General features: G+C 37.8%; 1 protein-coding gene across 1 annotated transcript in view; it reads right to left on the bottom strand.

Annotated features, from left to right (window-relative positions):
* Window positions 1-363: 363 nt before the first annotated feature.
* Window positions 364-21408, bottom strand: part of NLRP14 (NLR family pyrin domain containing 14) — a 38624-nt gene continuing 17579 nt past the window's right edge. The window contains 6 exon segments of the mRNA XM_024975633.2: window positions 364-1098; window positions 1794-1964; window positions 10387-10557; window positions 12602-12772; window positions 15112-15282; window positions 15702-15872. Coding sequence (XP_024831401.1) covers window positions 963-1098; window positions 1794-1964; window positions 10387-10557; window positions 12602-12772; window positions 15112-15282; window positions 15702-15872 — 991 coding nt within the window. The 3' untranslated portion in view covers window positions 364-962.

The raw sequence follows: 21408 nt of genomic DNA on the forward strand, positions 1-21408 counted from the left end.
AGCCAGCCATCCTCTGCAAGGCACCAGGCATGTGACAGAAGTCCTCTTCAGTCTTATAGAGCAGAGCAATATGACTGTCAACTAAATATCACAAGACTCCAGGTGATGTCATGTGGAGCATAAGAAGTGCTTAACTGAGCCCTTTCTGGATTCTAATTCATCCAGTCATGAGATATAACAAAGTGGTTACTGTTTTAACCCACTGTGTTTTTGGATGGTTTGTTATTTGGCAATAAATTGCATGACAAGACATTCTCTCACTGAAAACTTTAGTATACCATGTTTCTGCCAAAGGAAGGAATCTGTTTTTAGCTCTAGAAACTCCAATAATCTTTATATCTTCATTTATCTTCACAATGAAAAGGCAACTCCCATTTCTATTGAGACTTGTGATTCTTAAAGAGTAATGTACCAAAGAATTGTCTGGGAAGTTATTAAACATGCCAGTGGTTGGGAACCTCACCCAGTAATTTAATTCAATAAATCTGGTATGGAGCTCAGAAATCTGCATTTTAAGAAAACACCAAGTGATTTTGCCCCGAATGGTCCCAAGAACACACAGCGGAGCATTCAATAAAATGTGCCACAGATGGTGAGGCTGTGAAGAGAGCCACAGCAACAGGAATGGAGAGAAAGGAAAATAAGGGGTTTTAACATAATCTTCCCTGGCCCATTCTCCAGTCTCATTTCCAGGCTTCTCACATCTGAATCCTTAAACTTTGTATTCAACTCAAACCATGTTGTATGTTCCACAGAGCTTTATGTTTTCCATTTTATTATAGCCTCTTAACTCCCACGTGAAGTAGAACAGACATTTTACAGAGCAGTGACTAACCCATATCTGACAGACATCACATGCTATATGTCTGGGCATGGAGTACCTAAAGCTAAGAGCCTCCCACCCCACCTTGTCACTCTGAGGCCTTCATTTTACTTCGTTGAAGGACATCAGGTTCTTCAAATCAGAAACACCGCCACCAGGAACCATCTTCTTCCTCATGATCATTACAGTCCTGCTTAACAGCTAGGCGTAGATTGCTACTCGCCACAGCTTCCAGCAGCTTCTGTGTTTCCTCATCAAGTGCCTCTTTGCACAACCTGAGAAGACAAGGGAACACCTCTTCTTGCCACAAAAACACCTCTCAATTTTCCCATAGCCCTTTACTTTCTCTGGAGAATTTATTTCAGGGAAAGAAAAAACCTGTTAGAGAATATTAACATGGCTGGGCAGCAGGTAAGGAAAAAGAGAGAGACATAGAAGTTGAAGGAAAATAGACTACAAAAGGTAAAGGGAAGATAGATTAAGATTTTTAAAGGATCCGTCAAGAGACTTTTCCTATTCAAGCAAAATAGCTCTATTCATGATTATGAAAACAGCCAACACATACACTGTTTATTATATGCTAGTCACTGTTCTAAACACCGCCTGTATGGACTCAGGTGATCCATGCTCACAGTAACCCTATGAGTAAATATTGTCATTTCATCAATTTTACAGACAAAGAAAACCAAAACACAGAGAATCTGGGGACTAGTACAAGTTCAAATATCTAGTAAGTGGCAGGCCCAAAGTTCAAACTCAGATAGTCTGGCTCTAGAATTCTCGGCTCTTAATTACTATGCTACACTGCACCTCTTGAAATTCACTCTTCTATGTGAGAAAAACAAATAAGGGCCTGCAAAATACCCAAGGATTCACAATCAGGTTGATGCTGAGGCTTGCCGTTAATGAATGGCTCCCCAAATGCCTCATTCCAGGAAACTTCTCCCCTGAGAAGCCAATGAAGACTTACCCTAGAACCTGTAGTTTACATTCAGTAGACCTCAAGACTTCACTTAACTTCATAATTTCTTCACACTGTAAGGTATTCAGTGTCAGGCTTATTTTTATCAGGCCTTGGTTGCTGCTAAGAGTAGAAGAGAGATCCTGACAACAGAGAGAAGTCAAACCACAGTGTTCCAACCTGCAGGGAAGAGAGACTAAAGATAAATGAACTTTATCTCATGATAGAGAGCATGCACACAAGCGATCTGTGATCTGGGAGTGTAGGGTAACTCCAGAAGTTCAAAAAATGAGCACAAATAGGGTAAAATCAAGGTATATAATATTCATTATTTCTAGATATTTTGGGGTTGAATATATCCCTTCCTTAATCATGAATTACAGGTTCATAATTATGGTCCAGGAATAAATAAAATGTGGAAGCACACCAAGGAAAACTGAAGCAACTGAATGCTTAGAATTAAAAACACAGCAACGTAAGTAGATTTTAGAAATATGATATTGAGTGTTAAAGTCCAAGTATACAACACAGGGAAACAAACTAAATGTCCATGGACAGAGGAATGGATAAACAAGATGTGGTACATATATACAATGGAATATTATTCGGCCATAAAAGGAATGAAATAATGCCATTTGCAACAATACGGATGGACCTAGAGATTATCATACTGTGAAGTCAGACAAACACCATATGATATCACTTATAAGTGGAATCTAAAATATGATACAAATGAACTTATCTATAAAACAGACTCCAGACATAGAGAACAATCTTGCGGTTGCCAAGGAGGAGTGGAGGTGGGGAAGGGTTGGATTTGGAATTTGGGACTAGCAGATGCAAACTATTATATATTGAATGGATAAACAACAAGGACCTACTGTATAGCACAGAAAACTATATTCAATATCCTGTGATAAACCATAATGAAAAAGAATTTTTTAATATTTTTAAAAATGTCATGTGTATATTAAAGAAATTATGGAAAATGGGTAAGGTAAATAAATGGCACCATGCCAGTTATGCAAAAAAATGTATACACCTAAAAACACCAGGGAAGCCCCAAAACATTACATCTTCTATAAGGTAATACAATTCTATGGCATATTTCAAAAAAACTAGGTAAACTGCCTATAAATGGAAAGGAGACATAGTTAATGGAGATAAATTAACCAACTAATCAACCAACCAGGGCCCTTGCATAAAACAAGGATAATAAAATACCACGAACTGGATCAATTGAACAGAATAGAGAACCCAGAAATAAATCCACACACCTAGAGTCAATTAATCTTCAACAAAGGAGGCAAAAATACAAAATAAGAAAAAAAAATGGTCTCTTCAGCAAGTGATGCTGGGATAGTTGGACAGCTGCATGTAAATCAATGAGATTAGAACACACCCTCACACTATACTCAAAGATAAACATCAAATGGCTTAAAAACTTGAATATAAGACAAGACACCATAAAATTCCTAGAAGAGATCATAAACAAAATGTTCTTTGACATAAATTGTACCAATGTTTTTTTGGTCAACCTCTTCAGTCAATAGAAATAAAAATAAATGGGACTTAAACTTACAAGCTCTTACACAGCAAAGGAAACTATATATATATGTGTGTGTGTGTGTGTGTGTGTATGTATGTATGTATGTATGTATATGTGTGTATATATATATATGTATGTATATATATAAAGACAAGCTACAGAATGGGAGAAAATATTTGCACATGATGTGACCAACAAGGACTTAATCTCCAAAATATACGGATAGCTCATACAACTCAACAACAAGACAACCCAATCAAAAAATGGCAGGAGACCTAAATGGACGTTTCTCCAAAGACATACAGATGGCCAACAGGCACCTGAAAAGATACTCAACATGGCTAATTGTTAGAGAAATGCAAATCAAAACTACAAGGAGGTACCACCTGACAACAGAAGAATGGCCATCATTTAAAACTCTACAAATAATAGATGCTGGAGAGAGTGTGAAGAAAAGAGAACCCTCCTACCTTGTTGGTGGGAATGTAAATTGGTACAGCCACTATGGAAAAGAGTAGAGAGGTTCCTCAGAAAACTAAAAATAGAATTACCATATGATCTAGCAATCCTGCTCCCAGCCATATATACAGACAAAATTATAATTTGAAAAGATACATGTACCCCTTTATTCATAATAGCGCTTTTTACAATAGTCAAGCCATGGAAGTAACCTAGATGTCCACCAACAGATGAATGGATAAAGAAGAGGTGGTATATATACACAATGGAATACTACTCAGTCATAAGAGAGAATGAAATAATGCCATTTGCAGCAACACAGATGGACCCAGAGATTATCATACTAAGTGAAGTAAGTCAAAGAGGACACTTTCTGGTATCACTTATATGCAGAATCTAAAATATGGCACAAATGAACCTATCTATGAAACAGACTCACAGACAGAGAACAGACTTGTGGTTACCACAGGGGAAGCTGTGCGGAGGGGATGCACTGGGAGTTGGGGGTTGCTAGATACAAATTACTACATACAGAATGGATAAACAAGGTCCCACTCTATAGCACAGGGAACTATATTCAATATTCTGGGATAAACTATAATGGAAAAGAATATAAAAAGAAATACATAAATGTGTATAACTGAGTCATTTTGCTATACTGCAGAAATTAACACTGTAAATCAACTATACTTCAATACAAAATTTGTAAAAGAAAAAGAAAAAATATATATAATACCATGAACTGATGAAGTATGTTAAACTCAACCTTCTGGAACTGATGATCACCCTCTACCAACTAATTTTAATTTTCACCTTCTGTTCATCTAGCTATTCAACATTTGAATGCCTATATAGGTGCTGGGTATATAATGTTTTTCAGTTACTGTCTACATGAAACACACATTAAATGTGGTGGGGCAACAGTCCCAATAATTATGACACAAGGTACCTAAATATCACACAAAACAAACCTTATAGTAAAAGCATATAAGACATAAGACATAAAAGCATTATAAGAATAAAAGCATTATGAGATATAAAACACTATCAAGAATTCATCAGGAAATAATCATTCTAAATGTGTGGTCACTAATAAAAGTCTCAAATACAGAAAATAAAAACAGAACTACGAAGTTAAATACACAGATCTGTAACTATAGCAGAGATTTTAACATTTTTCACAATAATAGAATTATCTGGAAAAAATCATTAAAAATACCAAATGATTTAAACAATGGAACTAACAATCTTAACCGATACAAAATACTGCAACTCACAACTCTTCATAATCTTTCCAAGTGCACTATGGAACACACATTAAAAGCTGACTATATAAGGGCCATGAAACAAGTGTCAACAACTTTTTAAACACTGAAATCATGTACAGTATATTCTCAGACTACAGTGCCAGAGGTTAAATATAAGAAGATAATAAGAAACCCTTCTTATGTTTGAAAATGAAGTAGTACACTTTAGAATAATCCATATGTTGAACAAAAAAATCATAAATATTTTAAACTCAAAAGTAAAAATATCACATATAATATAAATTTTGAACTTAATGACTTAATGAAGTCTATTGGAAAAGAAGGAAATATTTATGAGATAAACATCCAAATAAAAAATAATGGCAAAATTAACAAAAAATAGAAAAATATAGTAATTAATGAAACATGGCTATCTAAACACTAAATATGACTTAGAAATTAAGCAGATAATATCAGACCCTCACCAGTAAGTTTTAAATTTCAGATGAAATGGCTAACATCACTTGCCAGAAGTTCACCAGAAATTTCTGCCAAGTTCAAGGAAGAAATAATTCTAGTTCTACACAGTCTTATGCTAAAACCATACTTGATTGGCTAAAATTTTAAAAATTAGGTTTGACAAAATTGACAAGAATAGAGTAACAAGAACTCTTACACGCTGCCTGTGGTAGCATAATGGGTGTAATCCTTGGAGATATTCCCGATAATATAATAATTCCACTCCTAATTATTTACTGTAGATAAATGTGTACACACCTGTCTTACAATCCGTGTATTAAAATGGGCTTCCCAGATGGTGCTAGTGGTAAAGAAAGTGAAATTGAAAGTCGCTTAGTCATGTCTGACGCTAAGACCCCATGGACTATACAGTCCATGGAATTCTCCAGGCCAGAATACTGGAGTGGGTAGCCTTTGAACTCCTCTGGCAATGCAGGAGACCCGAGTTAGATCCCTAGGTCAGGAAGATCCTGTGGAGAAGGAAATGGCAACCCATTCCAGTATTCTTGCCTGGAGAATCCCATGGACAGAGGACCCTGGCGGGCTACAGTCCATGGGGTCGCAAAGAGTCGGACATTATTTAGTGGAGATAAATGTGTAAACACATATCTTACAATTCATGTTTTAAAATACTCATAGCAGCGTTAATCATTAAAGAAAACAATCCAAAAGTCCACCAACAAAATAGACTGAGCAATTAAGCCCAGCACAGTACAGAAGAAACCTATGATAAACACAAACCTCAATTAAATAGAGTTGGGAGACCAGAAGGGGGAGCTCTCACACCCTGCAAAGACAGCGCAGCCCAACAAGAACTTCTTTCCTGGTAAGGACTCAGCCAGTGAAAAGCCAGACTCCTAGTTTGCTGTAGCCCTCCAGCTTCCTTTTCCTCCCCGTAAAAACGGTCTCCTTTCCCTGCCATGTGGAGACTTGCACATGGCTCATCATGGTTGCACAGCCCAAATTACAATTCTCTGCAGATCCTGAACAAATCCATTTTTGCCAGAGAAATATCTGGCAGTCTATTTGTTTCAGGTTAGCAATAGTTGGTAGTACGGTCATTCATTGGAATCTTTCATAGCAATAAAAATGAGTAAAAACAGATGCATGAAACAACTAGATGACTCTTACAATCATAACATTAAGCAAAAAAAAAAAAAAATCATTACACAAAAGAATAAAGTATGATTCCCTGTATAGAAGTTCAAAATCAAGCAAAATTCAAATATATTGTTTATGATTACATATATTATATAAATCTACAGAGGAAAACACAAATTACTGCTATAAAAGTCAAGACAATGTTTACTTCTTGAACAGGAGAGTTGTTGTTGTGATTTGGGAGGGGTAACTGAGAGGAGTTTAGTTTACTGGGAAAATTCAATATGTGAACCTGACCATGATTGTTACATATATCCTTTTTAAAAAACATTAGTTTTATTTACTTTTCTGTATATTTTATTTTATAAATAAAATTTTAAAAATATGATTTGGCAGAGCTTAAAAGTAACAGAAGAAAAAAATTATAGAATGAAGCCCACATTAAAATAAGTCACAACTGCTAAAAATACACTTAGGAATATGTAGCATGAGTTAGAAAGATCCAGCAAAAGAAGAGTGAGTTTTAAAAGATTAAAGAATATAGATAAAGAATTATCCATAATTACAGAAAAACAAAACAGATCCAACATAAGCATAATTAGTAATCCGGAAAAAAGATTAAGTCAAATAGATAAAGATAGGAAAGCCTACCAAAAAAAAAAAAGCACAATCTACATTCTTAATGGCACACCGTTTCCCCAGAAAAATATTATTAAAGAAAATCCAACAAAGGCCAAAGGAAAAATTCGAAGGACATATAGTCCCCCTCCCCCATTTTTTTTTTTTAGAACAGTAAGGATATTAAAGGGGAAGAACCAACTGATTTCAGACTTTTCTACAACCAGATTCAATGCTAGCAGGCAGTGGACTCTTCAGAACTCTAAGAGGATAACCAAAATATTATGAAAAAACCAAATGTGTTCATTCAAGTTCACAGAAAACTAAGATATTTTCAGACATGCAAAAAAAATAAAATATCTCTGGACTTCCCCTCAAAATTAAATAAGAAAGATTACTGACTCAATATCCCTCACTAACTCCTAGTCTACATTCCTTAGAGGGGCAGTTTAGTCACTAAATGTGACAATCCCCTGAAATGCTCATCTCTCTTGGGCTACCTCTTGGGTAATGATTAGGATGAAAGGGATGGCAGCTTCTATAAAAAACTATTTTGAAGTTTCAGGATTGTATTCTGGTCATTCTTGGTCATGATGCTTTTCTCGCCCTTAAAGCAACTCCAGGCGACCCTGACTGGTACACCCTCCAGGTGGCAGGTCAGTCAAAAAAGGACTTTGGGATTCAAACTTAATTTAGATCAGATACCTGGATTCTCTTTTGGACTGACAAGGCCATAGCTCGTGAAAATAACAATCGTTTGGTTGAGTACAATGCTGGACAACTCCCCAACAAGCCAAGATGTGAGATATACGGGTTTCTATAAATACTGTAAGATTTCTTTTGTTCCTCTCCTGCCTGATCCCTCTGGACTGAAGGCCTGGTGCTGGTGGGGGATGATTAGAGAAAAAGTGAAGTTATAGACACTGGGATGGGGCACACTGAGTTCATGACTGGGAGGAAGACTAACACTAATACCTGGGGAAGGAACACCTTAGAACCTGAGAGGTTCAGGAAGTGGGAAGAACCACCACGGTTCTCTGTCACCCTGGATGCAACACCGCCACCTGACAAATAATTACGTGGTTTGCTTGAGTCAAGCAGCAGCTGGCACCTGGACCCACTGCCCAGTTGTCATGCCTGTCTACGTGCTATGAAAACAGAAAATCTCATATGGACACGGCAGATCCTCAACTATTCTGTTATGCCTGTGGCCGTCAAAGGCAGATCCCAAATGTAAGATCCCTTTCACAGGGCGACTGGTATAAACTTGTTTCAATCTGTCTGATGCAAATTCACTAAGATTCTCTTAATGCTGGAACAGCCTGGATTATGCCACATATGGCAAACAAAGCAGTTGTAACTCCTCAGTGGCAGTGCCTGCCCGATACAACCAAAGCAAGGCAATGGTGACCCAAATCGAATATAACAACAGACCCCACACTGGAGCCACCTGTGCACCTTCAGGTTACATGTTTGCATGCGGGGAGTGCAGACCACTGAATGGCTCTTTAATGGTGAAAGCATTGCTTCTGGCCCATCTTTTGCCTCCTTTATTTATTGCCAATGAGACCAGGAGCAGCAGTCATTCTAAATTCCCTTTCTTGAATTATAATAAAAAATTGGATACATTGTTCCTTTTATTGTTACTCAGCTGGCAAAGCCCAGGGCCCTGGGGCATGTTTTAAATCAATACTGCAAATTGGCCTCATCCTGTGCTTGGGAGTCCAGTTGATAGTGACCTTAAATGGCATAGAGGCAAACTGAACAAATTTGGGCCCAGCCTTTGTTGGTCTGACTAATCAGAGTGGCCAGAGGAGTGGCATATCTGTGCGAAAATTCACCAGAAGCCAAGACTTCTGTAGAAAACTTTTTCTGTTGTGTAGAAAAATTGTTGGAAATTGTTGGGAGACATTCTTCTATGGCTATGTCACCCTCCTACATGTTTTACTGACAAAAATGCAAGGTCCTGACAACACTTTACCTGATCGTTTCCTGGGATGTGTGTGCAGTGAGCAACCTGGAGGGATGAAGAAATGTCTCCCTCCAGGACAAAGGGCAGGCTTGCTCCCTGCTTACTATGAAATGATGGGTCCCCCAAACTCAACGCTCCTCTCCTGGAATGCAACACCTGCCTGCGCAGGCATCCATCGAGTCCTCCACATCGACCCTGTGGGATCTGGGACGCAAGGGAGACTGCCAACAAACATGCCCTATGCTTATGTGGCTATCCTCTGAGTAATCAAGTCCTCTGTCTCTGATAGGACCCCACTCTCCTGGCAGGATGCAGTAAACAGTGACTGGCTAAAACAGGCAGAATAAAATCAAAAGTCAGACCCAGAAGTAATATCATAATTATTGTGAAATATATATATATAATTTATATGTATTTGTATGTGTGTGTGTATTTGTAAATTGTCAATGGAAACATAGAAAAAGCAACACTTTCTTAGAAGAGCCAGGAAGATATATCATAGTGTCTAGTTTCCACACGTAGAGCAAATTTCTTGACCCAGAGGTCAATAATTCATGCTGTGTAAGTAAAAATATACTAGCCAATAGCAATCCGTTCAAGATTTAAAGAAAATAAAAATTTAAACATTATTCAACATAAAAAGTACTCAGAATATAGGATGAGATTTTGTTAGATTACAAGCTCCTTGAGACCACAGACAGCCTTTTTCCAGGTAGAAAATGATTAGTAAAACCTTTGAGTTACTAAGAAAAATTAATTCAAGGACAGATGGAATATCTGAAGGATAATAGAACATAGAAGACTTAAATTAGCACTATTTACTTAATATATGCCTGGAGAATCCCAGGGATGGGGGAGCCTTGTGGGCTGCTGTCTTTGGGGTCACACACGACTGAAGCGACTTAGCAGCATACCGTGTCCAAAGCACTAAGGGGGACACAAAGAAATGTGAAGTGTGGCTTCTATACTAATAACATGTAATACACCAATTTATATATATGAAATTCAGATTTTCATTTTTGAGAATAATTTACCTTCTAGCCCCATTAATTTTTCATCCTCTCTGCATATCTAAATTTCTTCTAGGTATACAAGCCACCAAATAGGTATCATTTTCCTAAGGAAAACCAAACTCACCCAAGCCTCTGAATATTGCAGTTTGGATGTCTCAAAGCCTCAAACAGAAATTTCACTCCATCATCCTGCAAGTCATTGTTCCCGAGGTCCAGGCTCTGCAAGTTTGGGTTGTTCAAAATAGCAGAAGCCAGATCCAGGCAGCATGCACTAGTGAGAACACAGCCCATCAATCTGTGAGAAATAAAAAAGAGAAGTGAGATTTTCAGTTGTGAGGCTTTATTAGTTTATTCCTGGAAGGCACGCCCAGGGGAGCCTTTTTTTCCCTAAGCCTTTTCTATCTATAACCTAGGATGCACACGGGAAGGTCTAATGTTAAACCACTAAAAACAGATGGGATTGCTTAGTAAGCAAGAAAAAACCAACAGGTAAAACTGCTTTCTCCCACAAATAGGCTGTTTTCTAGTAAGCTTCCCAAGTCAAGGGTATAAACACTTATTTCTACCTCTGCCAAAAAAAAAAAAAAGGATCGGATATAACTTCCCTGAGGAATCCACAGATCTCTATGTCTTCAGTTTCCAATATATTTTTCAAATTAAAATGTGGTTAAGGAATCTAAAAGTACTGTTTCCAAAGAAGAAAGAAGCAAGCTACATACAAAAAGGTACTTCCTTCAAGTCCTTTGGACATTCAAGAGCATTCACAATCTGGCCTTTCTTTCTCTTTCCATATTTTGTCCCCACCCTATTTTCCAACCATACACATCCATTTAACCTACCCTAAATATATCACATCTATCTGCATTCTCCATCTTTTCTCTCTGCCTAGAATATCTGCACATAACAAAATCCTCTTTATCTTTCAAGCCTAAATTAAATAAGTTTCCTTTGTCCCATTCCTTGCTCCTTGGGACTTTGGCCACATCCTTATAACAACATATGGAATCTATTATAATTGGCTTTATATTTATTTCCCTGCTGTCAGCACTTTGTAAATTCCTTAGGACAAGAGCATAACCTTAGAGAAAGCCTTTAGTCCTCTGAGCATCTAGCTCATATCTGTTGTTAAGATTGGTTGAGAGAATAGGCATGCCTGCAGAGGCTTTGAAAGTGGCTAAGGAAGCACAAATTTGTCTATGTGTTTACAGCAATGCTTAGGAGAAAAAAGCAGGCTAAGCAAACATCTTGTGTGCATAGGCCACATAGAAATTATATCTCTGTAGCTGAAATGAAGGCACTGGATTTAATGATAAACTCCATGAAGTAAATTTCTGCCTTCCAGGTGAATAATAATCAAAGAAACCAGAAAATCACATCGTAACCCATATCATATACATTTTCTCACAGGAAGTACAGGTACTTATTGAATCCAAGAGTTCAGTCACCTCAGGGTTTATAGAAATGACAATCAACTATTAAACTCATTTGAAAATTTGGTTATCGTAAGTCAATCCAATCTGGCCAAACACTTCTAGGTATACCATTGATCTTCAGTTTATAGTTCTAGGAAAACAGTGTTGGGCTTAGACCCTTAATGACTCACCCAGGCTACTAGTCCCATGGGAGGCCCTAGTGGGAAAGTGAGATTTCTAAGTGACATCTCTTATCTTGCTTCACTTGAGCCACAATATTTACCTAATGAAATACTAAGTATTATGTAGCCATTAAAATAAATAATTATATGTAAGTATTTAAATGAAATACATTTATCTGAAATACGATCATGTAAAAAGGAAACCTCAAAGTCATGTAATCCCAATTATACATACACATATAACGCAAATGTTTGTGTACCCACTCCCAGAGTAAGACAGGCTATAATGGAATTAAAAATGGTTGCTGCTCAAGAATGATTGGATTCTTGGATATTCTTGAAAACTTCATTCCCAGTTCCTTTCAAAGTTGACCTAAGTATAAACCCAAGTTTAAGAAAGAAAAACTAGTAAAGCACAATTCAGCTTCCTGGATTTGGGTAGAAGACACACAACAGACTCCCTGAAGCACAACCAAGGCAAAAATGAAATGGCTACACGCAGATCAACCTGATGTCTCTGACCCTCCTTAACCGAGGGAATGAGAGAAGCTGACTGTAATTACTGTAATAATTGTTTAACAAAAATCTGATAAATAGACTCCTCCAGCTTTTCTCATGCAGAATGAGAGAGAATTGGCTGTGTATTCTTCTCTGACAGGTACTCTGCTCTCAGACTTTCTTTTTCCATCTTCCCTGCCCTCACTGTACTTAAAGCTACACAAAAATAAGGTCACAGAACACCTACTCCAGGTCTTGAAGACTGCAACTTGGATGCCGAAAGGCATCACACAGAAGCTTTACTCCATCATCTTGCAGGCAGTTTGACCCCAGATCCAGGTGCATCAGGCTCTTGTTGTGCAGGAGAGAGGCAGAGAGAGATTCACTGCTGAGTGAAGTGAAATGGCAGCGCCTCAGCCTGCGGGAAGGACAATGTGAGGAAAGATGGAATCACCGCTCTACTACTTAGATTTATACATCTTTGAAGAGGTTTCTAATCCCCTATCTTTCTCGCCAACCCTCCATCTATCTCAGATCAAATACCCTCCCCTTCCTCATTGCCTCTTTGGCTGTCTCACTTGGGATCCTGAAGTTTGTGCCAAATTTGGCTTCAAACTGGATTCTTGTTCTTCAGAATTTTTCTTACTAAAAAGACCATGCTAACTTCCCTATCTTGTACATAAATATAGTATCCTATTACAGAAGTAGCTCTGTGGAGCAGAGGAGCAGGCAAATGGAGTAGAAAGGGAGGAATCATAATTAAATGAGGACTTTCTGTACATATTAAATGTGGCATTTTCAATCAGAAGGGAAAAGATACATTATGCCATAAATGATTTAGGGACATTTAATGTCCTTTACTTTATGTAGGGGACATTTAATGTCCCCTAATATGTAAGGCAAAGTAAATTTAAATCTTATGACAAAATTAATTTGGAATAAATGTTAAAAATTAAGCCATGGTGGCTCAAATGGTAAAGAATCCGCCTGCAATGTGGGAGACCTATGTTCGATCCTTGGGTTGGGAAGATCCCCCGGAGAAGAGAATGGCTACCCACTCCAGCATTCTGGCCTGGAGAATTCCATGGACAGAGGAGCCTGGCAGGCTGACTTTCACAAGACATGAGTATGAAAAAGATGACAGAAGTGGGGTTTTTTTTAATGTATTAAACAATTCTTAAGTCATGAAGGGGAAGATAATTCAACATCACGAAAGCTTTAAACTTCTATATTCTAAAAATAACCATAAAGAAAGTTAGAAATACAACAGGTAAGTTATTTATAATATATAAAAATAATAGTGATAATGTATATGTGACATTAATAACCATAATAGATATAACAAAAAAAAAAATCAGGGGAAAGCTAAGCCTAGGAAGAGGAAATTTCCAGAATAGTAGAAACCAAAAAATTTGAAAAGATGTTCAACACAAATCATTTTTAAAGTTATTTTCAACTAATTAATATTGATAAAGAATCTTGTATAGGTTGATGCAAAAGTAATTGTGGGTTTTGCAGTGTTGAAATTTGCCATTTGATATCAGAATAGATTCTTAAATGTGATTATGTTATACATCATTTTAATGCACATTTCTCACTTTATGTTTTTTTGCTAATGACTTATTAATTGCTGGTTATTTTATATTTATTTTAGACTATGGAATTGATGTTAGACAAAAAGCAAATTCAAGCAATTTTCTTATTTAAGTTCAAAATGGATCATAAAGCAGTAGAGACAACTCACAACATCAACAACATGTTTGGCCCAGGAATTGCTAATGAATGTACAGTGCAGTGTTGGTTCAAGAAGTTGGTGCAAAGGCGACAAGAGCCTTGAAGATGAGGAACGCAGTGGCTGGCAATCATCGAAGCTGATCCTCTTACAACTATGTGAGAATTTGCCCAAGAACTCAATGTCGACCATTCTATGGTCATTCAGCATTTGAAGCAAATTGGAAAGGTGAAAAAGCTCAATAAGTGGGTGCCTTGTGAGCTGACCAAAAATCAAATAAAATCATTGTTTTGGTGTTGTCTTCTCTCATCCTATGCAGCAACAAGAACTCACATACTTCTCACATTACCTAACAGCAATGAACAGTATAGTCACATCATAACCCAGCCACACCGTGGAATACTGTCTTTGTTTAATGGTAGTGATACATATTTAACTGTTTGGAATCCAGAATATGGAGTTGGATGGGTGGACTTTAATTAAATACATCATTTTCTTGTAAGCATTATGCAAGTTGCATAACCTTTCTAAGCCTCACAATCCTCACCTATTCAGTGAGGCACTTAGAACTCAGGTGACCAATTTGACACCAACGGGTACTTCTGTGCAGGTTAAACAAATTTTGCACAGGGCCCAGCACAGAGTAGGGTCACCATAAATGGCAATTATTAATATCATCATCTTCATCATCCTCATCATTGTAGACAACAGGGAAAAAGCAAGGGACATAACATGTCCGTAATATTTTCCTAGTTTAAATATATTTCAAAATGTTATTACATGGGAATGATGAAAACTAGTAGACACTAGGACTTCCCTAGTGGTCCACGGGCTACGACTCTGCACTGCCAACACAGGGAGCCTGGGTTTGATCCCTGGTCAGGGAACTAGATCCCACAAGCTGCAACTAAGAGTTCACACACTGCAATGAGGATCGAAGATCCCGAATGCCACAACTAAGACCCAGCATGGCCAAGTAAATAACAATAAATATATATATATTTTAAAAACTAGTAGACACTTACACTAGGCTCTGTAGAATGCACTGTGGATGTTTCAAGGCCTCGCTCATAAACTTTACTCCACCATCTCCCAACATGTTGTCCGCCAAGCATAAATGTGTCAGCCTTTTGTTGCTGATGAGAACCAAAGACAGATCCTCACAACAAGCTACTGTGAGGCCACAGCTTTCTAAGCTGAAGCAGAAACACAGATGAAGAGGGGTCAGTCAAGTCCCAAAGTGCATGCTTCTCTCCCCTTTTAGAGGGAAGTTAGCTGGTACCAACAACCCCTAAATCTCTACTATAGAAGCAACCTCATCAAACCTACTTAAATCATGAATTTCATTGCAGCCATGGACAAGGTATGGTGAAACAAAATATAAGAGGACAGAGAAGAGCCTGGAAAAGAATGAAAATAAGACCTCTATCATAAACAAAAGAAACGTCTAAAAGTCAAGTGAAAGGGGGAAGGAGGTAGAAGGAGGAAGTCATCCAGGATTGACAAATGAGCCGATTAATGTCAAGACCCAGTTTCCCCACTCAGTTCATAATTATAAGTTACAAAAAAAAACTGAACAAAATGTCTCTGTAGAAAACAGTACAGAAAGACTCACGACAGTTTCTCCAGGTTACACTTTGGATGCATTAAGCCCTCGCACAACAGCTTCACTCCATCATCCAATAGATTATTAGTTGACAGATTCAGAGATAACAGGCTCTGGCTTCTCACGAGAGCCTTAGAGATATTCAGACAACAAACCGTAGTTAGGTCGCAGGATTCCAAGCTGGAAAACGATACAGAAAAATAGAAATGACCACTCCTCAGAGAAGAATTATAACCCCAACTCACTCAGCCACAGGGTGTGGTTTCCCGGTCTTTGGGACCTGTTCTGAAAACCCAGCTTCCCTACACAGAATGAGAGTGATTCATCTGAAGCACAGGGCTCTGACAGACAGTTAGGAAGGGGAGGGGAGGAAGCTTGTCTCTCCCATCCCTACCTCCCCAATTCCTTACAAAATATGTATGAAAGCATTCAAAAGAGTATTTTTAAATAATAATCTGTTTTTTTATCTGGGAGGAATTTCTTTTAACAACAACATGAAGAAGGTAGACGGAAGGATGGCCGTATCCTCCTTATCCTCCTTGCACACTTTGACTTCTGAAACAGAACTGAGATGGGCAGGAAACCAGGGGCGAAAGCTGAAGCAACCATAAACTACTGTCAAGATTTCATTTATTCATGGCAGCCAACCTGTGTTTTCTGAGTAACCCTGTCCTTAACAGTGAAAATAAGAAGTAAATTAGAAATAAAATTAAGTATTTCTTAAAAGAGGAAGGGAAACAACAAGAAAGTAAGAAGTGCATGTAGAGCACTTATTTTTAGAGACTCGTATTTACATACAACTTGGGCTTTAAACATGGCTGAGAGTAATATCAGCTATTTGTAAGCAGAGTCAGGCAGTAACATTCCTGGAACTTGTACTTGTTCTACTTATTCCCTTTAATCAAGGACTTATCAACTTGAGTCCCTTGAGAATTGGATCTCTACATCAAAATCAGGGTACAGAGCGGTAGGAACAGGAGCAGCTCCCTCCTCAGTCCAGAATTAGTCCTTAGTGGATGACCTAGAACATGACCTAAAGCTGAAAAACCTTAGTTTGTTCTGAAAAGTTGTTATGGACTGAATTGCACTCCCCAAATTTGTATGTTCCCTATCCAGGATGACAGTATTTGGAGATGGGACCTCTAAGGAGGTAATTAAGGTTAATGAGGTCATAGGAGTAGACTCCCTAATTCAATAGAACTGGTGTCCTCATAAGAGGAGGAAGAGACACCAGGAGTGAGTACATGCCCAAAAAGGCCATGTGAAGACAAAACAAGAAGGCAGCCACCTATAAGCAAGGGAGAGAGGCCTCACCAGAAACCAACACTGCCAGCATTTGATCTTGACCTTCCAGCTTCCAGAACTGTAATAAATAAATTTGTGTTTTCTAAGCTTGCCAGTCTGTGCTATTTTGGGTATTTTATTATGGGATCCTGAGTAGATTAATGCAAAAAGATATTATATCAGCAGCCAACCAGGCAGTTAGGGAAACAAGGGAAATCTTATAAACTAGGTATAGATAGAGCTGTTCCAGACAGAAAAGATATTCCAGTATTATGGGATCTGTGGATAAAATATTAAAGCTTAACAGAAAAAGATACATTATACCAAGGGACAGAAAATAAGGACACATATAAAAAACAAAACTAGGAAACAGAAGAAAATGTTTAGAAAGGCTTCTTTTACATTTTAAATGTATAGGACAATGCAGACTCTGTGAAACAAGAATAGCACATCAGAAGTGAGAATGCTTCACATGGGTTCAATCAACCAAAAAAACAAAAATGAAGGAAAAACAAAAACAGAGAACTGAAATCTGTATTTGACACAACAGAGAAAAATCAACATAAATAAATCTAAGAAACTCCCCTAGTAGGAGAGGATAAAAGATTAAGAGGACAAAAGTAAGAATTATATAGGAAGAAAGCTACAGCCATTGACTATCAGTTCAGTTCAGTTGCTCAGTCATGTCTGACTCTTTGCGACCCTATGAATCACAGCACGCCAGGTCTCCCTGTCCATCACCAACTCCCGGAGTTCACTCAGACTCATGTCCATCGAGTTGGTGATGCCATCCAGCCATCTCATTCTCTGTCGTCCCCTCCTCCTCCTGCCCTCAATCCCTCCCAGCATCAGGGTCTTTTCCAATGAGTCAGCTCTTCACATGAGGTGGCCAAAGTACTGGAGTTTCAGCTTTAGCATCAGTCCTTCCAATGAACACCCAGGACTGATCTCCTTTAGAATGGTTGATCTCCTTGCAGTCCAAGGGACTCTCAAGACTATCAGATGCTCTTAAAAAAGAGACACAGAGACAGCACATGCAAGAGAGTGAGCCCTGAAGTCATTTTAAAAAATTTAAAGAAATCATTTCTGACAGGGAAAAAACAAAGGTTTCCAGCAGTTCAAAAGTTCAGTTCAGTTGCTCAGTTGTGACCAACTCTTTGCAAACCCCATGGACTAAAGCATGCCAGCCTTGCCTGTCCATCACCAACTCCTGGAGCTTGCTCAAACTCATGTCCATTGAGTCAGTGATGCCATCCAACCATCTGGTCCTCTGTGATCCCCTTCGCCTCCTGCCTTCAATCTTTCCTAGCATCAGGGTCAAAAGTAACAAAATGTAAAGCTAATTTTAAAAAATTCTGAGAACACGAGTGAGAAAGTCTGGGAAGGTACAGCTGAAGTGGCAGATTATTCTCAGACTTCTCTTTAGAAACCTAGATGTTAGAAAGTAATATAGCTAAGTCAAAGTGTGCAGAAGAGAGTGGAGGCCTGAGACCCAGATATGCTGTAATTCATCTATGAAGGCAATCCAAGTATATAAAGGAAGTTGGCAAATGTATCATTCACACACACTGCATGAAAACATTAGTTTAAAATTGTACTAGCCAATGGTGCAATGAATCAAAATTAAGATCTTATACAGTGAGAAAGGTGAGTTTAAGAAAACAAAACCAAAAAACTAGCAGTACACACTGATTAAAAATTAAATTTAAAGAATTAAGTATAAATAATTTCTGGAATCATGTGTCTTGCCATGATAGAAAGTTTTAGAAGAGTTCAAAAGGTAGAATATCTAGCCCTTGTAATCCTAGATTAAATGAACATACTGGAAATTATATGACAGAGGTATACTAAATGTATTGCTTTACATAGGGTATTTTAAATGCTGTAATCCTGTTGAATTTGATCAAGCATACATATGAGCGGGAACCCTGAAGAGTAATAACTAATAATTACCAATTAAAAGCAGGCACTATAACTTGCTGGACATGAGACAAAATGCAGCTCATTTATGAATCAAGAAATAGAAGTGGCACTGAAACGTTAAAAAATGCTTCTGACTGGAGATATAAACAGTACATGACCCAGAGTCCCTTTGTTCATAATCTATTTCGCTCTTATCTTTTCCATATTATAAGTTTGAGTTTCTCAATCTCTTTTCTTTGTGCCAATTAATAGAATTTAAGCTATGGACCTCCTAATGCTTGATGAATGAAATATCAGCCTCATAAAAAGAAAATGATCCCTCATTCCCTTGCATCTGCAAAGAAAAGTAGATGGTATCATAAATCAGAAAATATTTTGTAAGAACATTTTTGCTGTGTTTTATTGTTTTATCATAACAAGGGAATCTTATAGGGTACCTGAACCTTACCGATTGTTGCTATGTCTTGTGAGATCAACCTTTAAGTGCTTTTAAGTCTGTAATTTTGATTGCCCTGTATAATAACGTCTTTCTTTCAATACTCAAATTGATATTTTGGAATTCCTAAATGTTACAAATATTGAAAGAATTTTGTTAAATCAGAAAAAAGATTTATCAGTATTCTCATCTCACATTACGATAATAAAAATGTATAATCTTTTTCTAGAGTTTGAAGGCCCTGTCTTATTATTAATATGTAATATCAATCACCAGTGACTCAATCACCAGTGACTCAAAGGGAAGGTGAGAGCTGAGGTTTCTGACTCCATACTTAACCCCTAAATAATGAACCAGCAAAACAGAGAAGATGCACTAACTTACTTTTAGGTCTTGCTGGAGAACCAGTCTCTTAATGTTGCCACTAAAATGAGGCCCTTGGCTGAAAACTTCCAAAGCCTCTTTAAAGTAGACACATTATAATTTTTATTTTTTTGTTGTTCTTATTGATTGCTGTCTGTGGCTCTTATGAGTTGTCATGGGACACTGGTCCATAAAATGGTCCTTAGGCAATGGGACTGACAGGAAGGAATCTACACTCCTAGAATAAGTTATCTCAGTTCAAGAGGTGGTCAGGGTCGAATTTTATCTGATGGAAGCTGCTACAGCTTCATTCATGAGTTGAGACCCAGTGGAGTTAAGCTGTCCTGTGCTACAGGATTACGGTAAGAAAACTGCCACTCAAAAGGCATCACCCAAGAAAGCCACCATTCCTCGGTGAGGAGGACCTGCTGTCCTAGAGCATGAACTCTTGGGGAGCTCAGAACAGCTGTATGAGTGTATTTATCTTTTCTAAAAATGCGTGTTTTATTTGCAGGTTATTTCTTTTTGTTGCTGAGTATGAGATGAGTTTTCTGATATGAACTAGAAATTGAGATACAGCAGAATGGAGTTGTTGCCAAAGCAGAATGGTTGCAGAAGTTGTCTGTTATCCACATAGGGGCTGAATGTACCACAGGTGCCAGGGAAATGATGCTCACAAGAGAAAGGGCCTTTCCGTTAGTGGGATAGGCTTCATGGGCCTGTTCTAAAGTGAAAGAAAGTGAAGTCGCTCAGTCATGTCCGACTCTTTGCGACCCCGTGGACAGTAGCCTGCACCAGGCTCCTCCGAGCATGGGATTTTCTAGCAAGAATATTGGACTGGGTTGCCATTTCCTTCTCCAGGGAATCTTCCCGACCCAGGGATTGAACCCAGGTCTCCCGCATTGTAGACAGACGCTTTACCGTCTGCACCACAAACAAGATAAATCATGGGATAAGTTAATTTGGTCCAAAATTTGAGACTTAAAATGTCTATGGGACTTCTCCCTGATTTTACGAAAGTGAGAAATAAAAATGCACACATGGTTTTTTAGATCACACAAGGTTTTCCATCTCTTTAACAATAAATCTAAATTAAAGAACTTAAATCTCTTACAGTTCTCTTATAGATCAAATTATTATGCTAATATTTAAAAGAATATAAATGTAAATCTGTGTGTATAATTTAAATGAGTTAAATAAATGACATCTTTATAAATTATAATTTTATAAATCTTGGAATCAGATAATATTATAAACATCATGATATCTGGGTCAAGCTTTGAGATATAAAACTGTTTTGCTAAATTCGTAGTTACCAACAGTGATTATACTATCATCAGGTATGACCTAAATCAAATCCCTTATGATTATACAGTGGAAGTAAGAAATAGATTTAAGGGACTAGATCTGATAGAGTACCTGATGAACTATGGACGGAGGTTCGTGACATTGTACAGGAGACAGGGAGCAAGACCATCCCCATGGAAAAGAAATGCAAAAAAGCAAAATGGCTGTCTGGGGAGGCCTTACAAATAGCTGTGAAAAGAAGAGAAGCGAAAAGCAAAGGAGAAAAGGAAAGATATAAACATCTGAATGCAGAGTTCCAAAGAATAGCAAGGAGAGATAAGAAAGCCTTCCTCAGCAATCAATGCAAAAAATAGAGGAAAACAACAGAATGGGAAAGACTAGAGATCTCTTCAAGAAAATTAG

The sequence above is a fragment of the Bos taurus genome, chromosome 15, assembly GCF_002263795.3.
Source record: "Bos taurus isolate L1 Dominette 01449 registration number 42190680 breed Hereford chromosome 15, ARS-UCD2.0, whole genome shotgun sequence".
NCBI lineage: Eukaryota > Metazoa > Chordata > Mammalia > Artiodactyla > Bovidae > Bos > Bos taurus.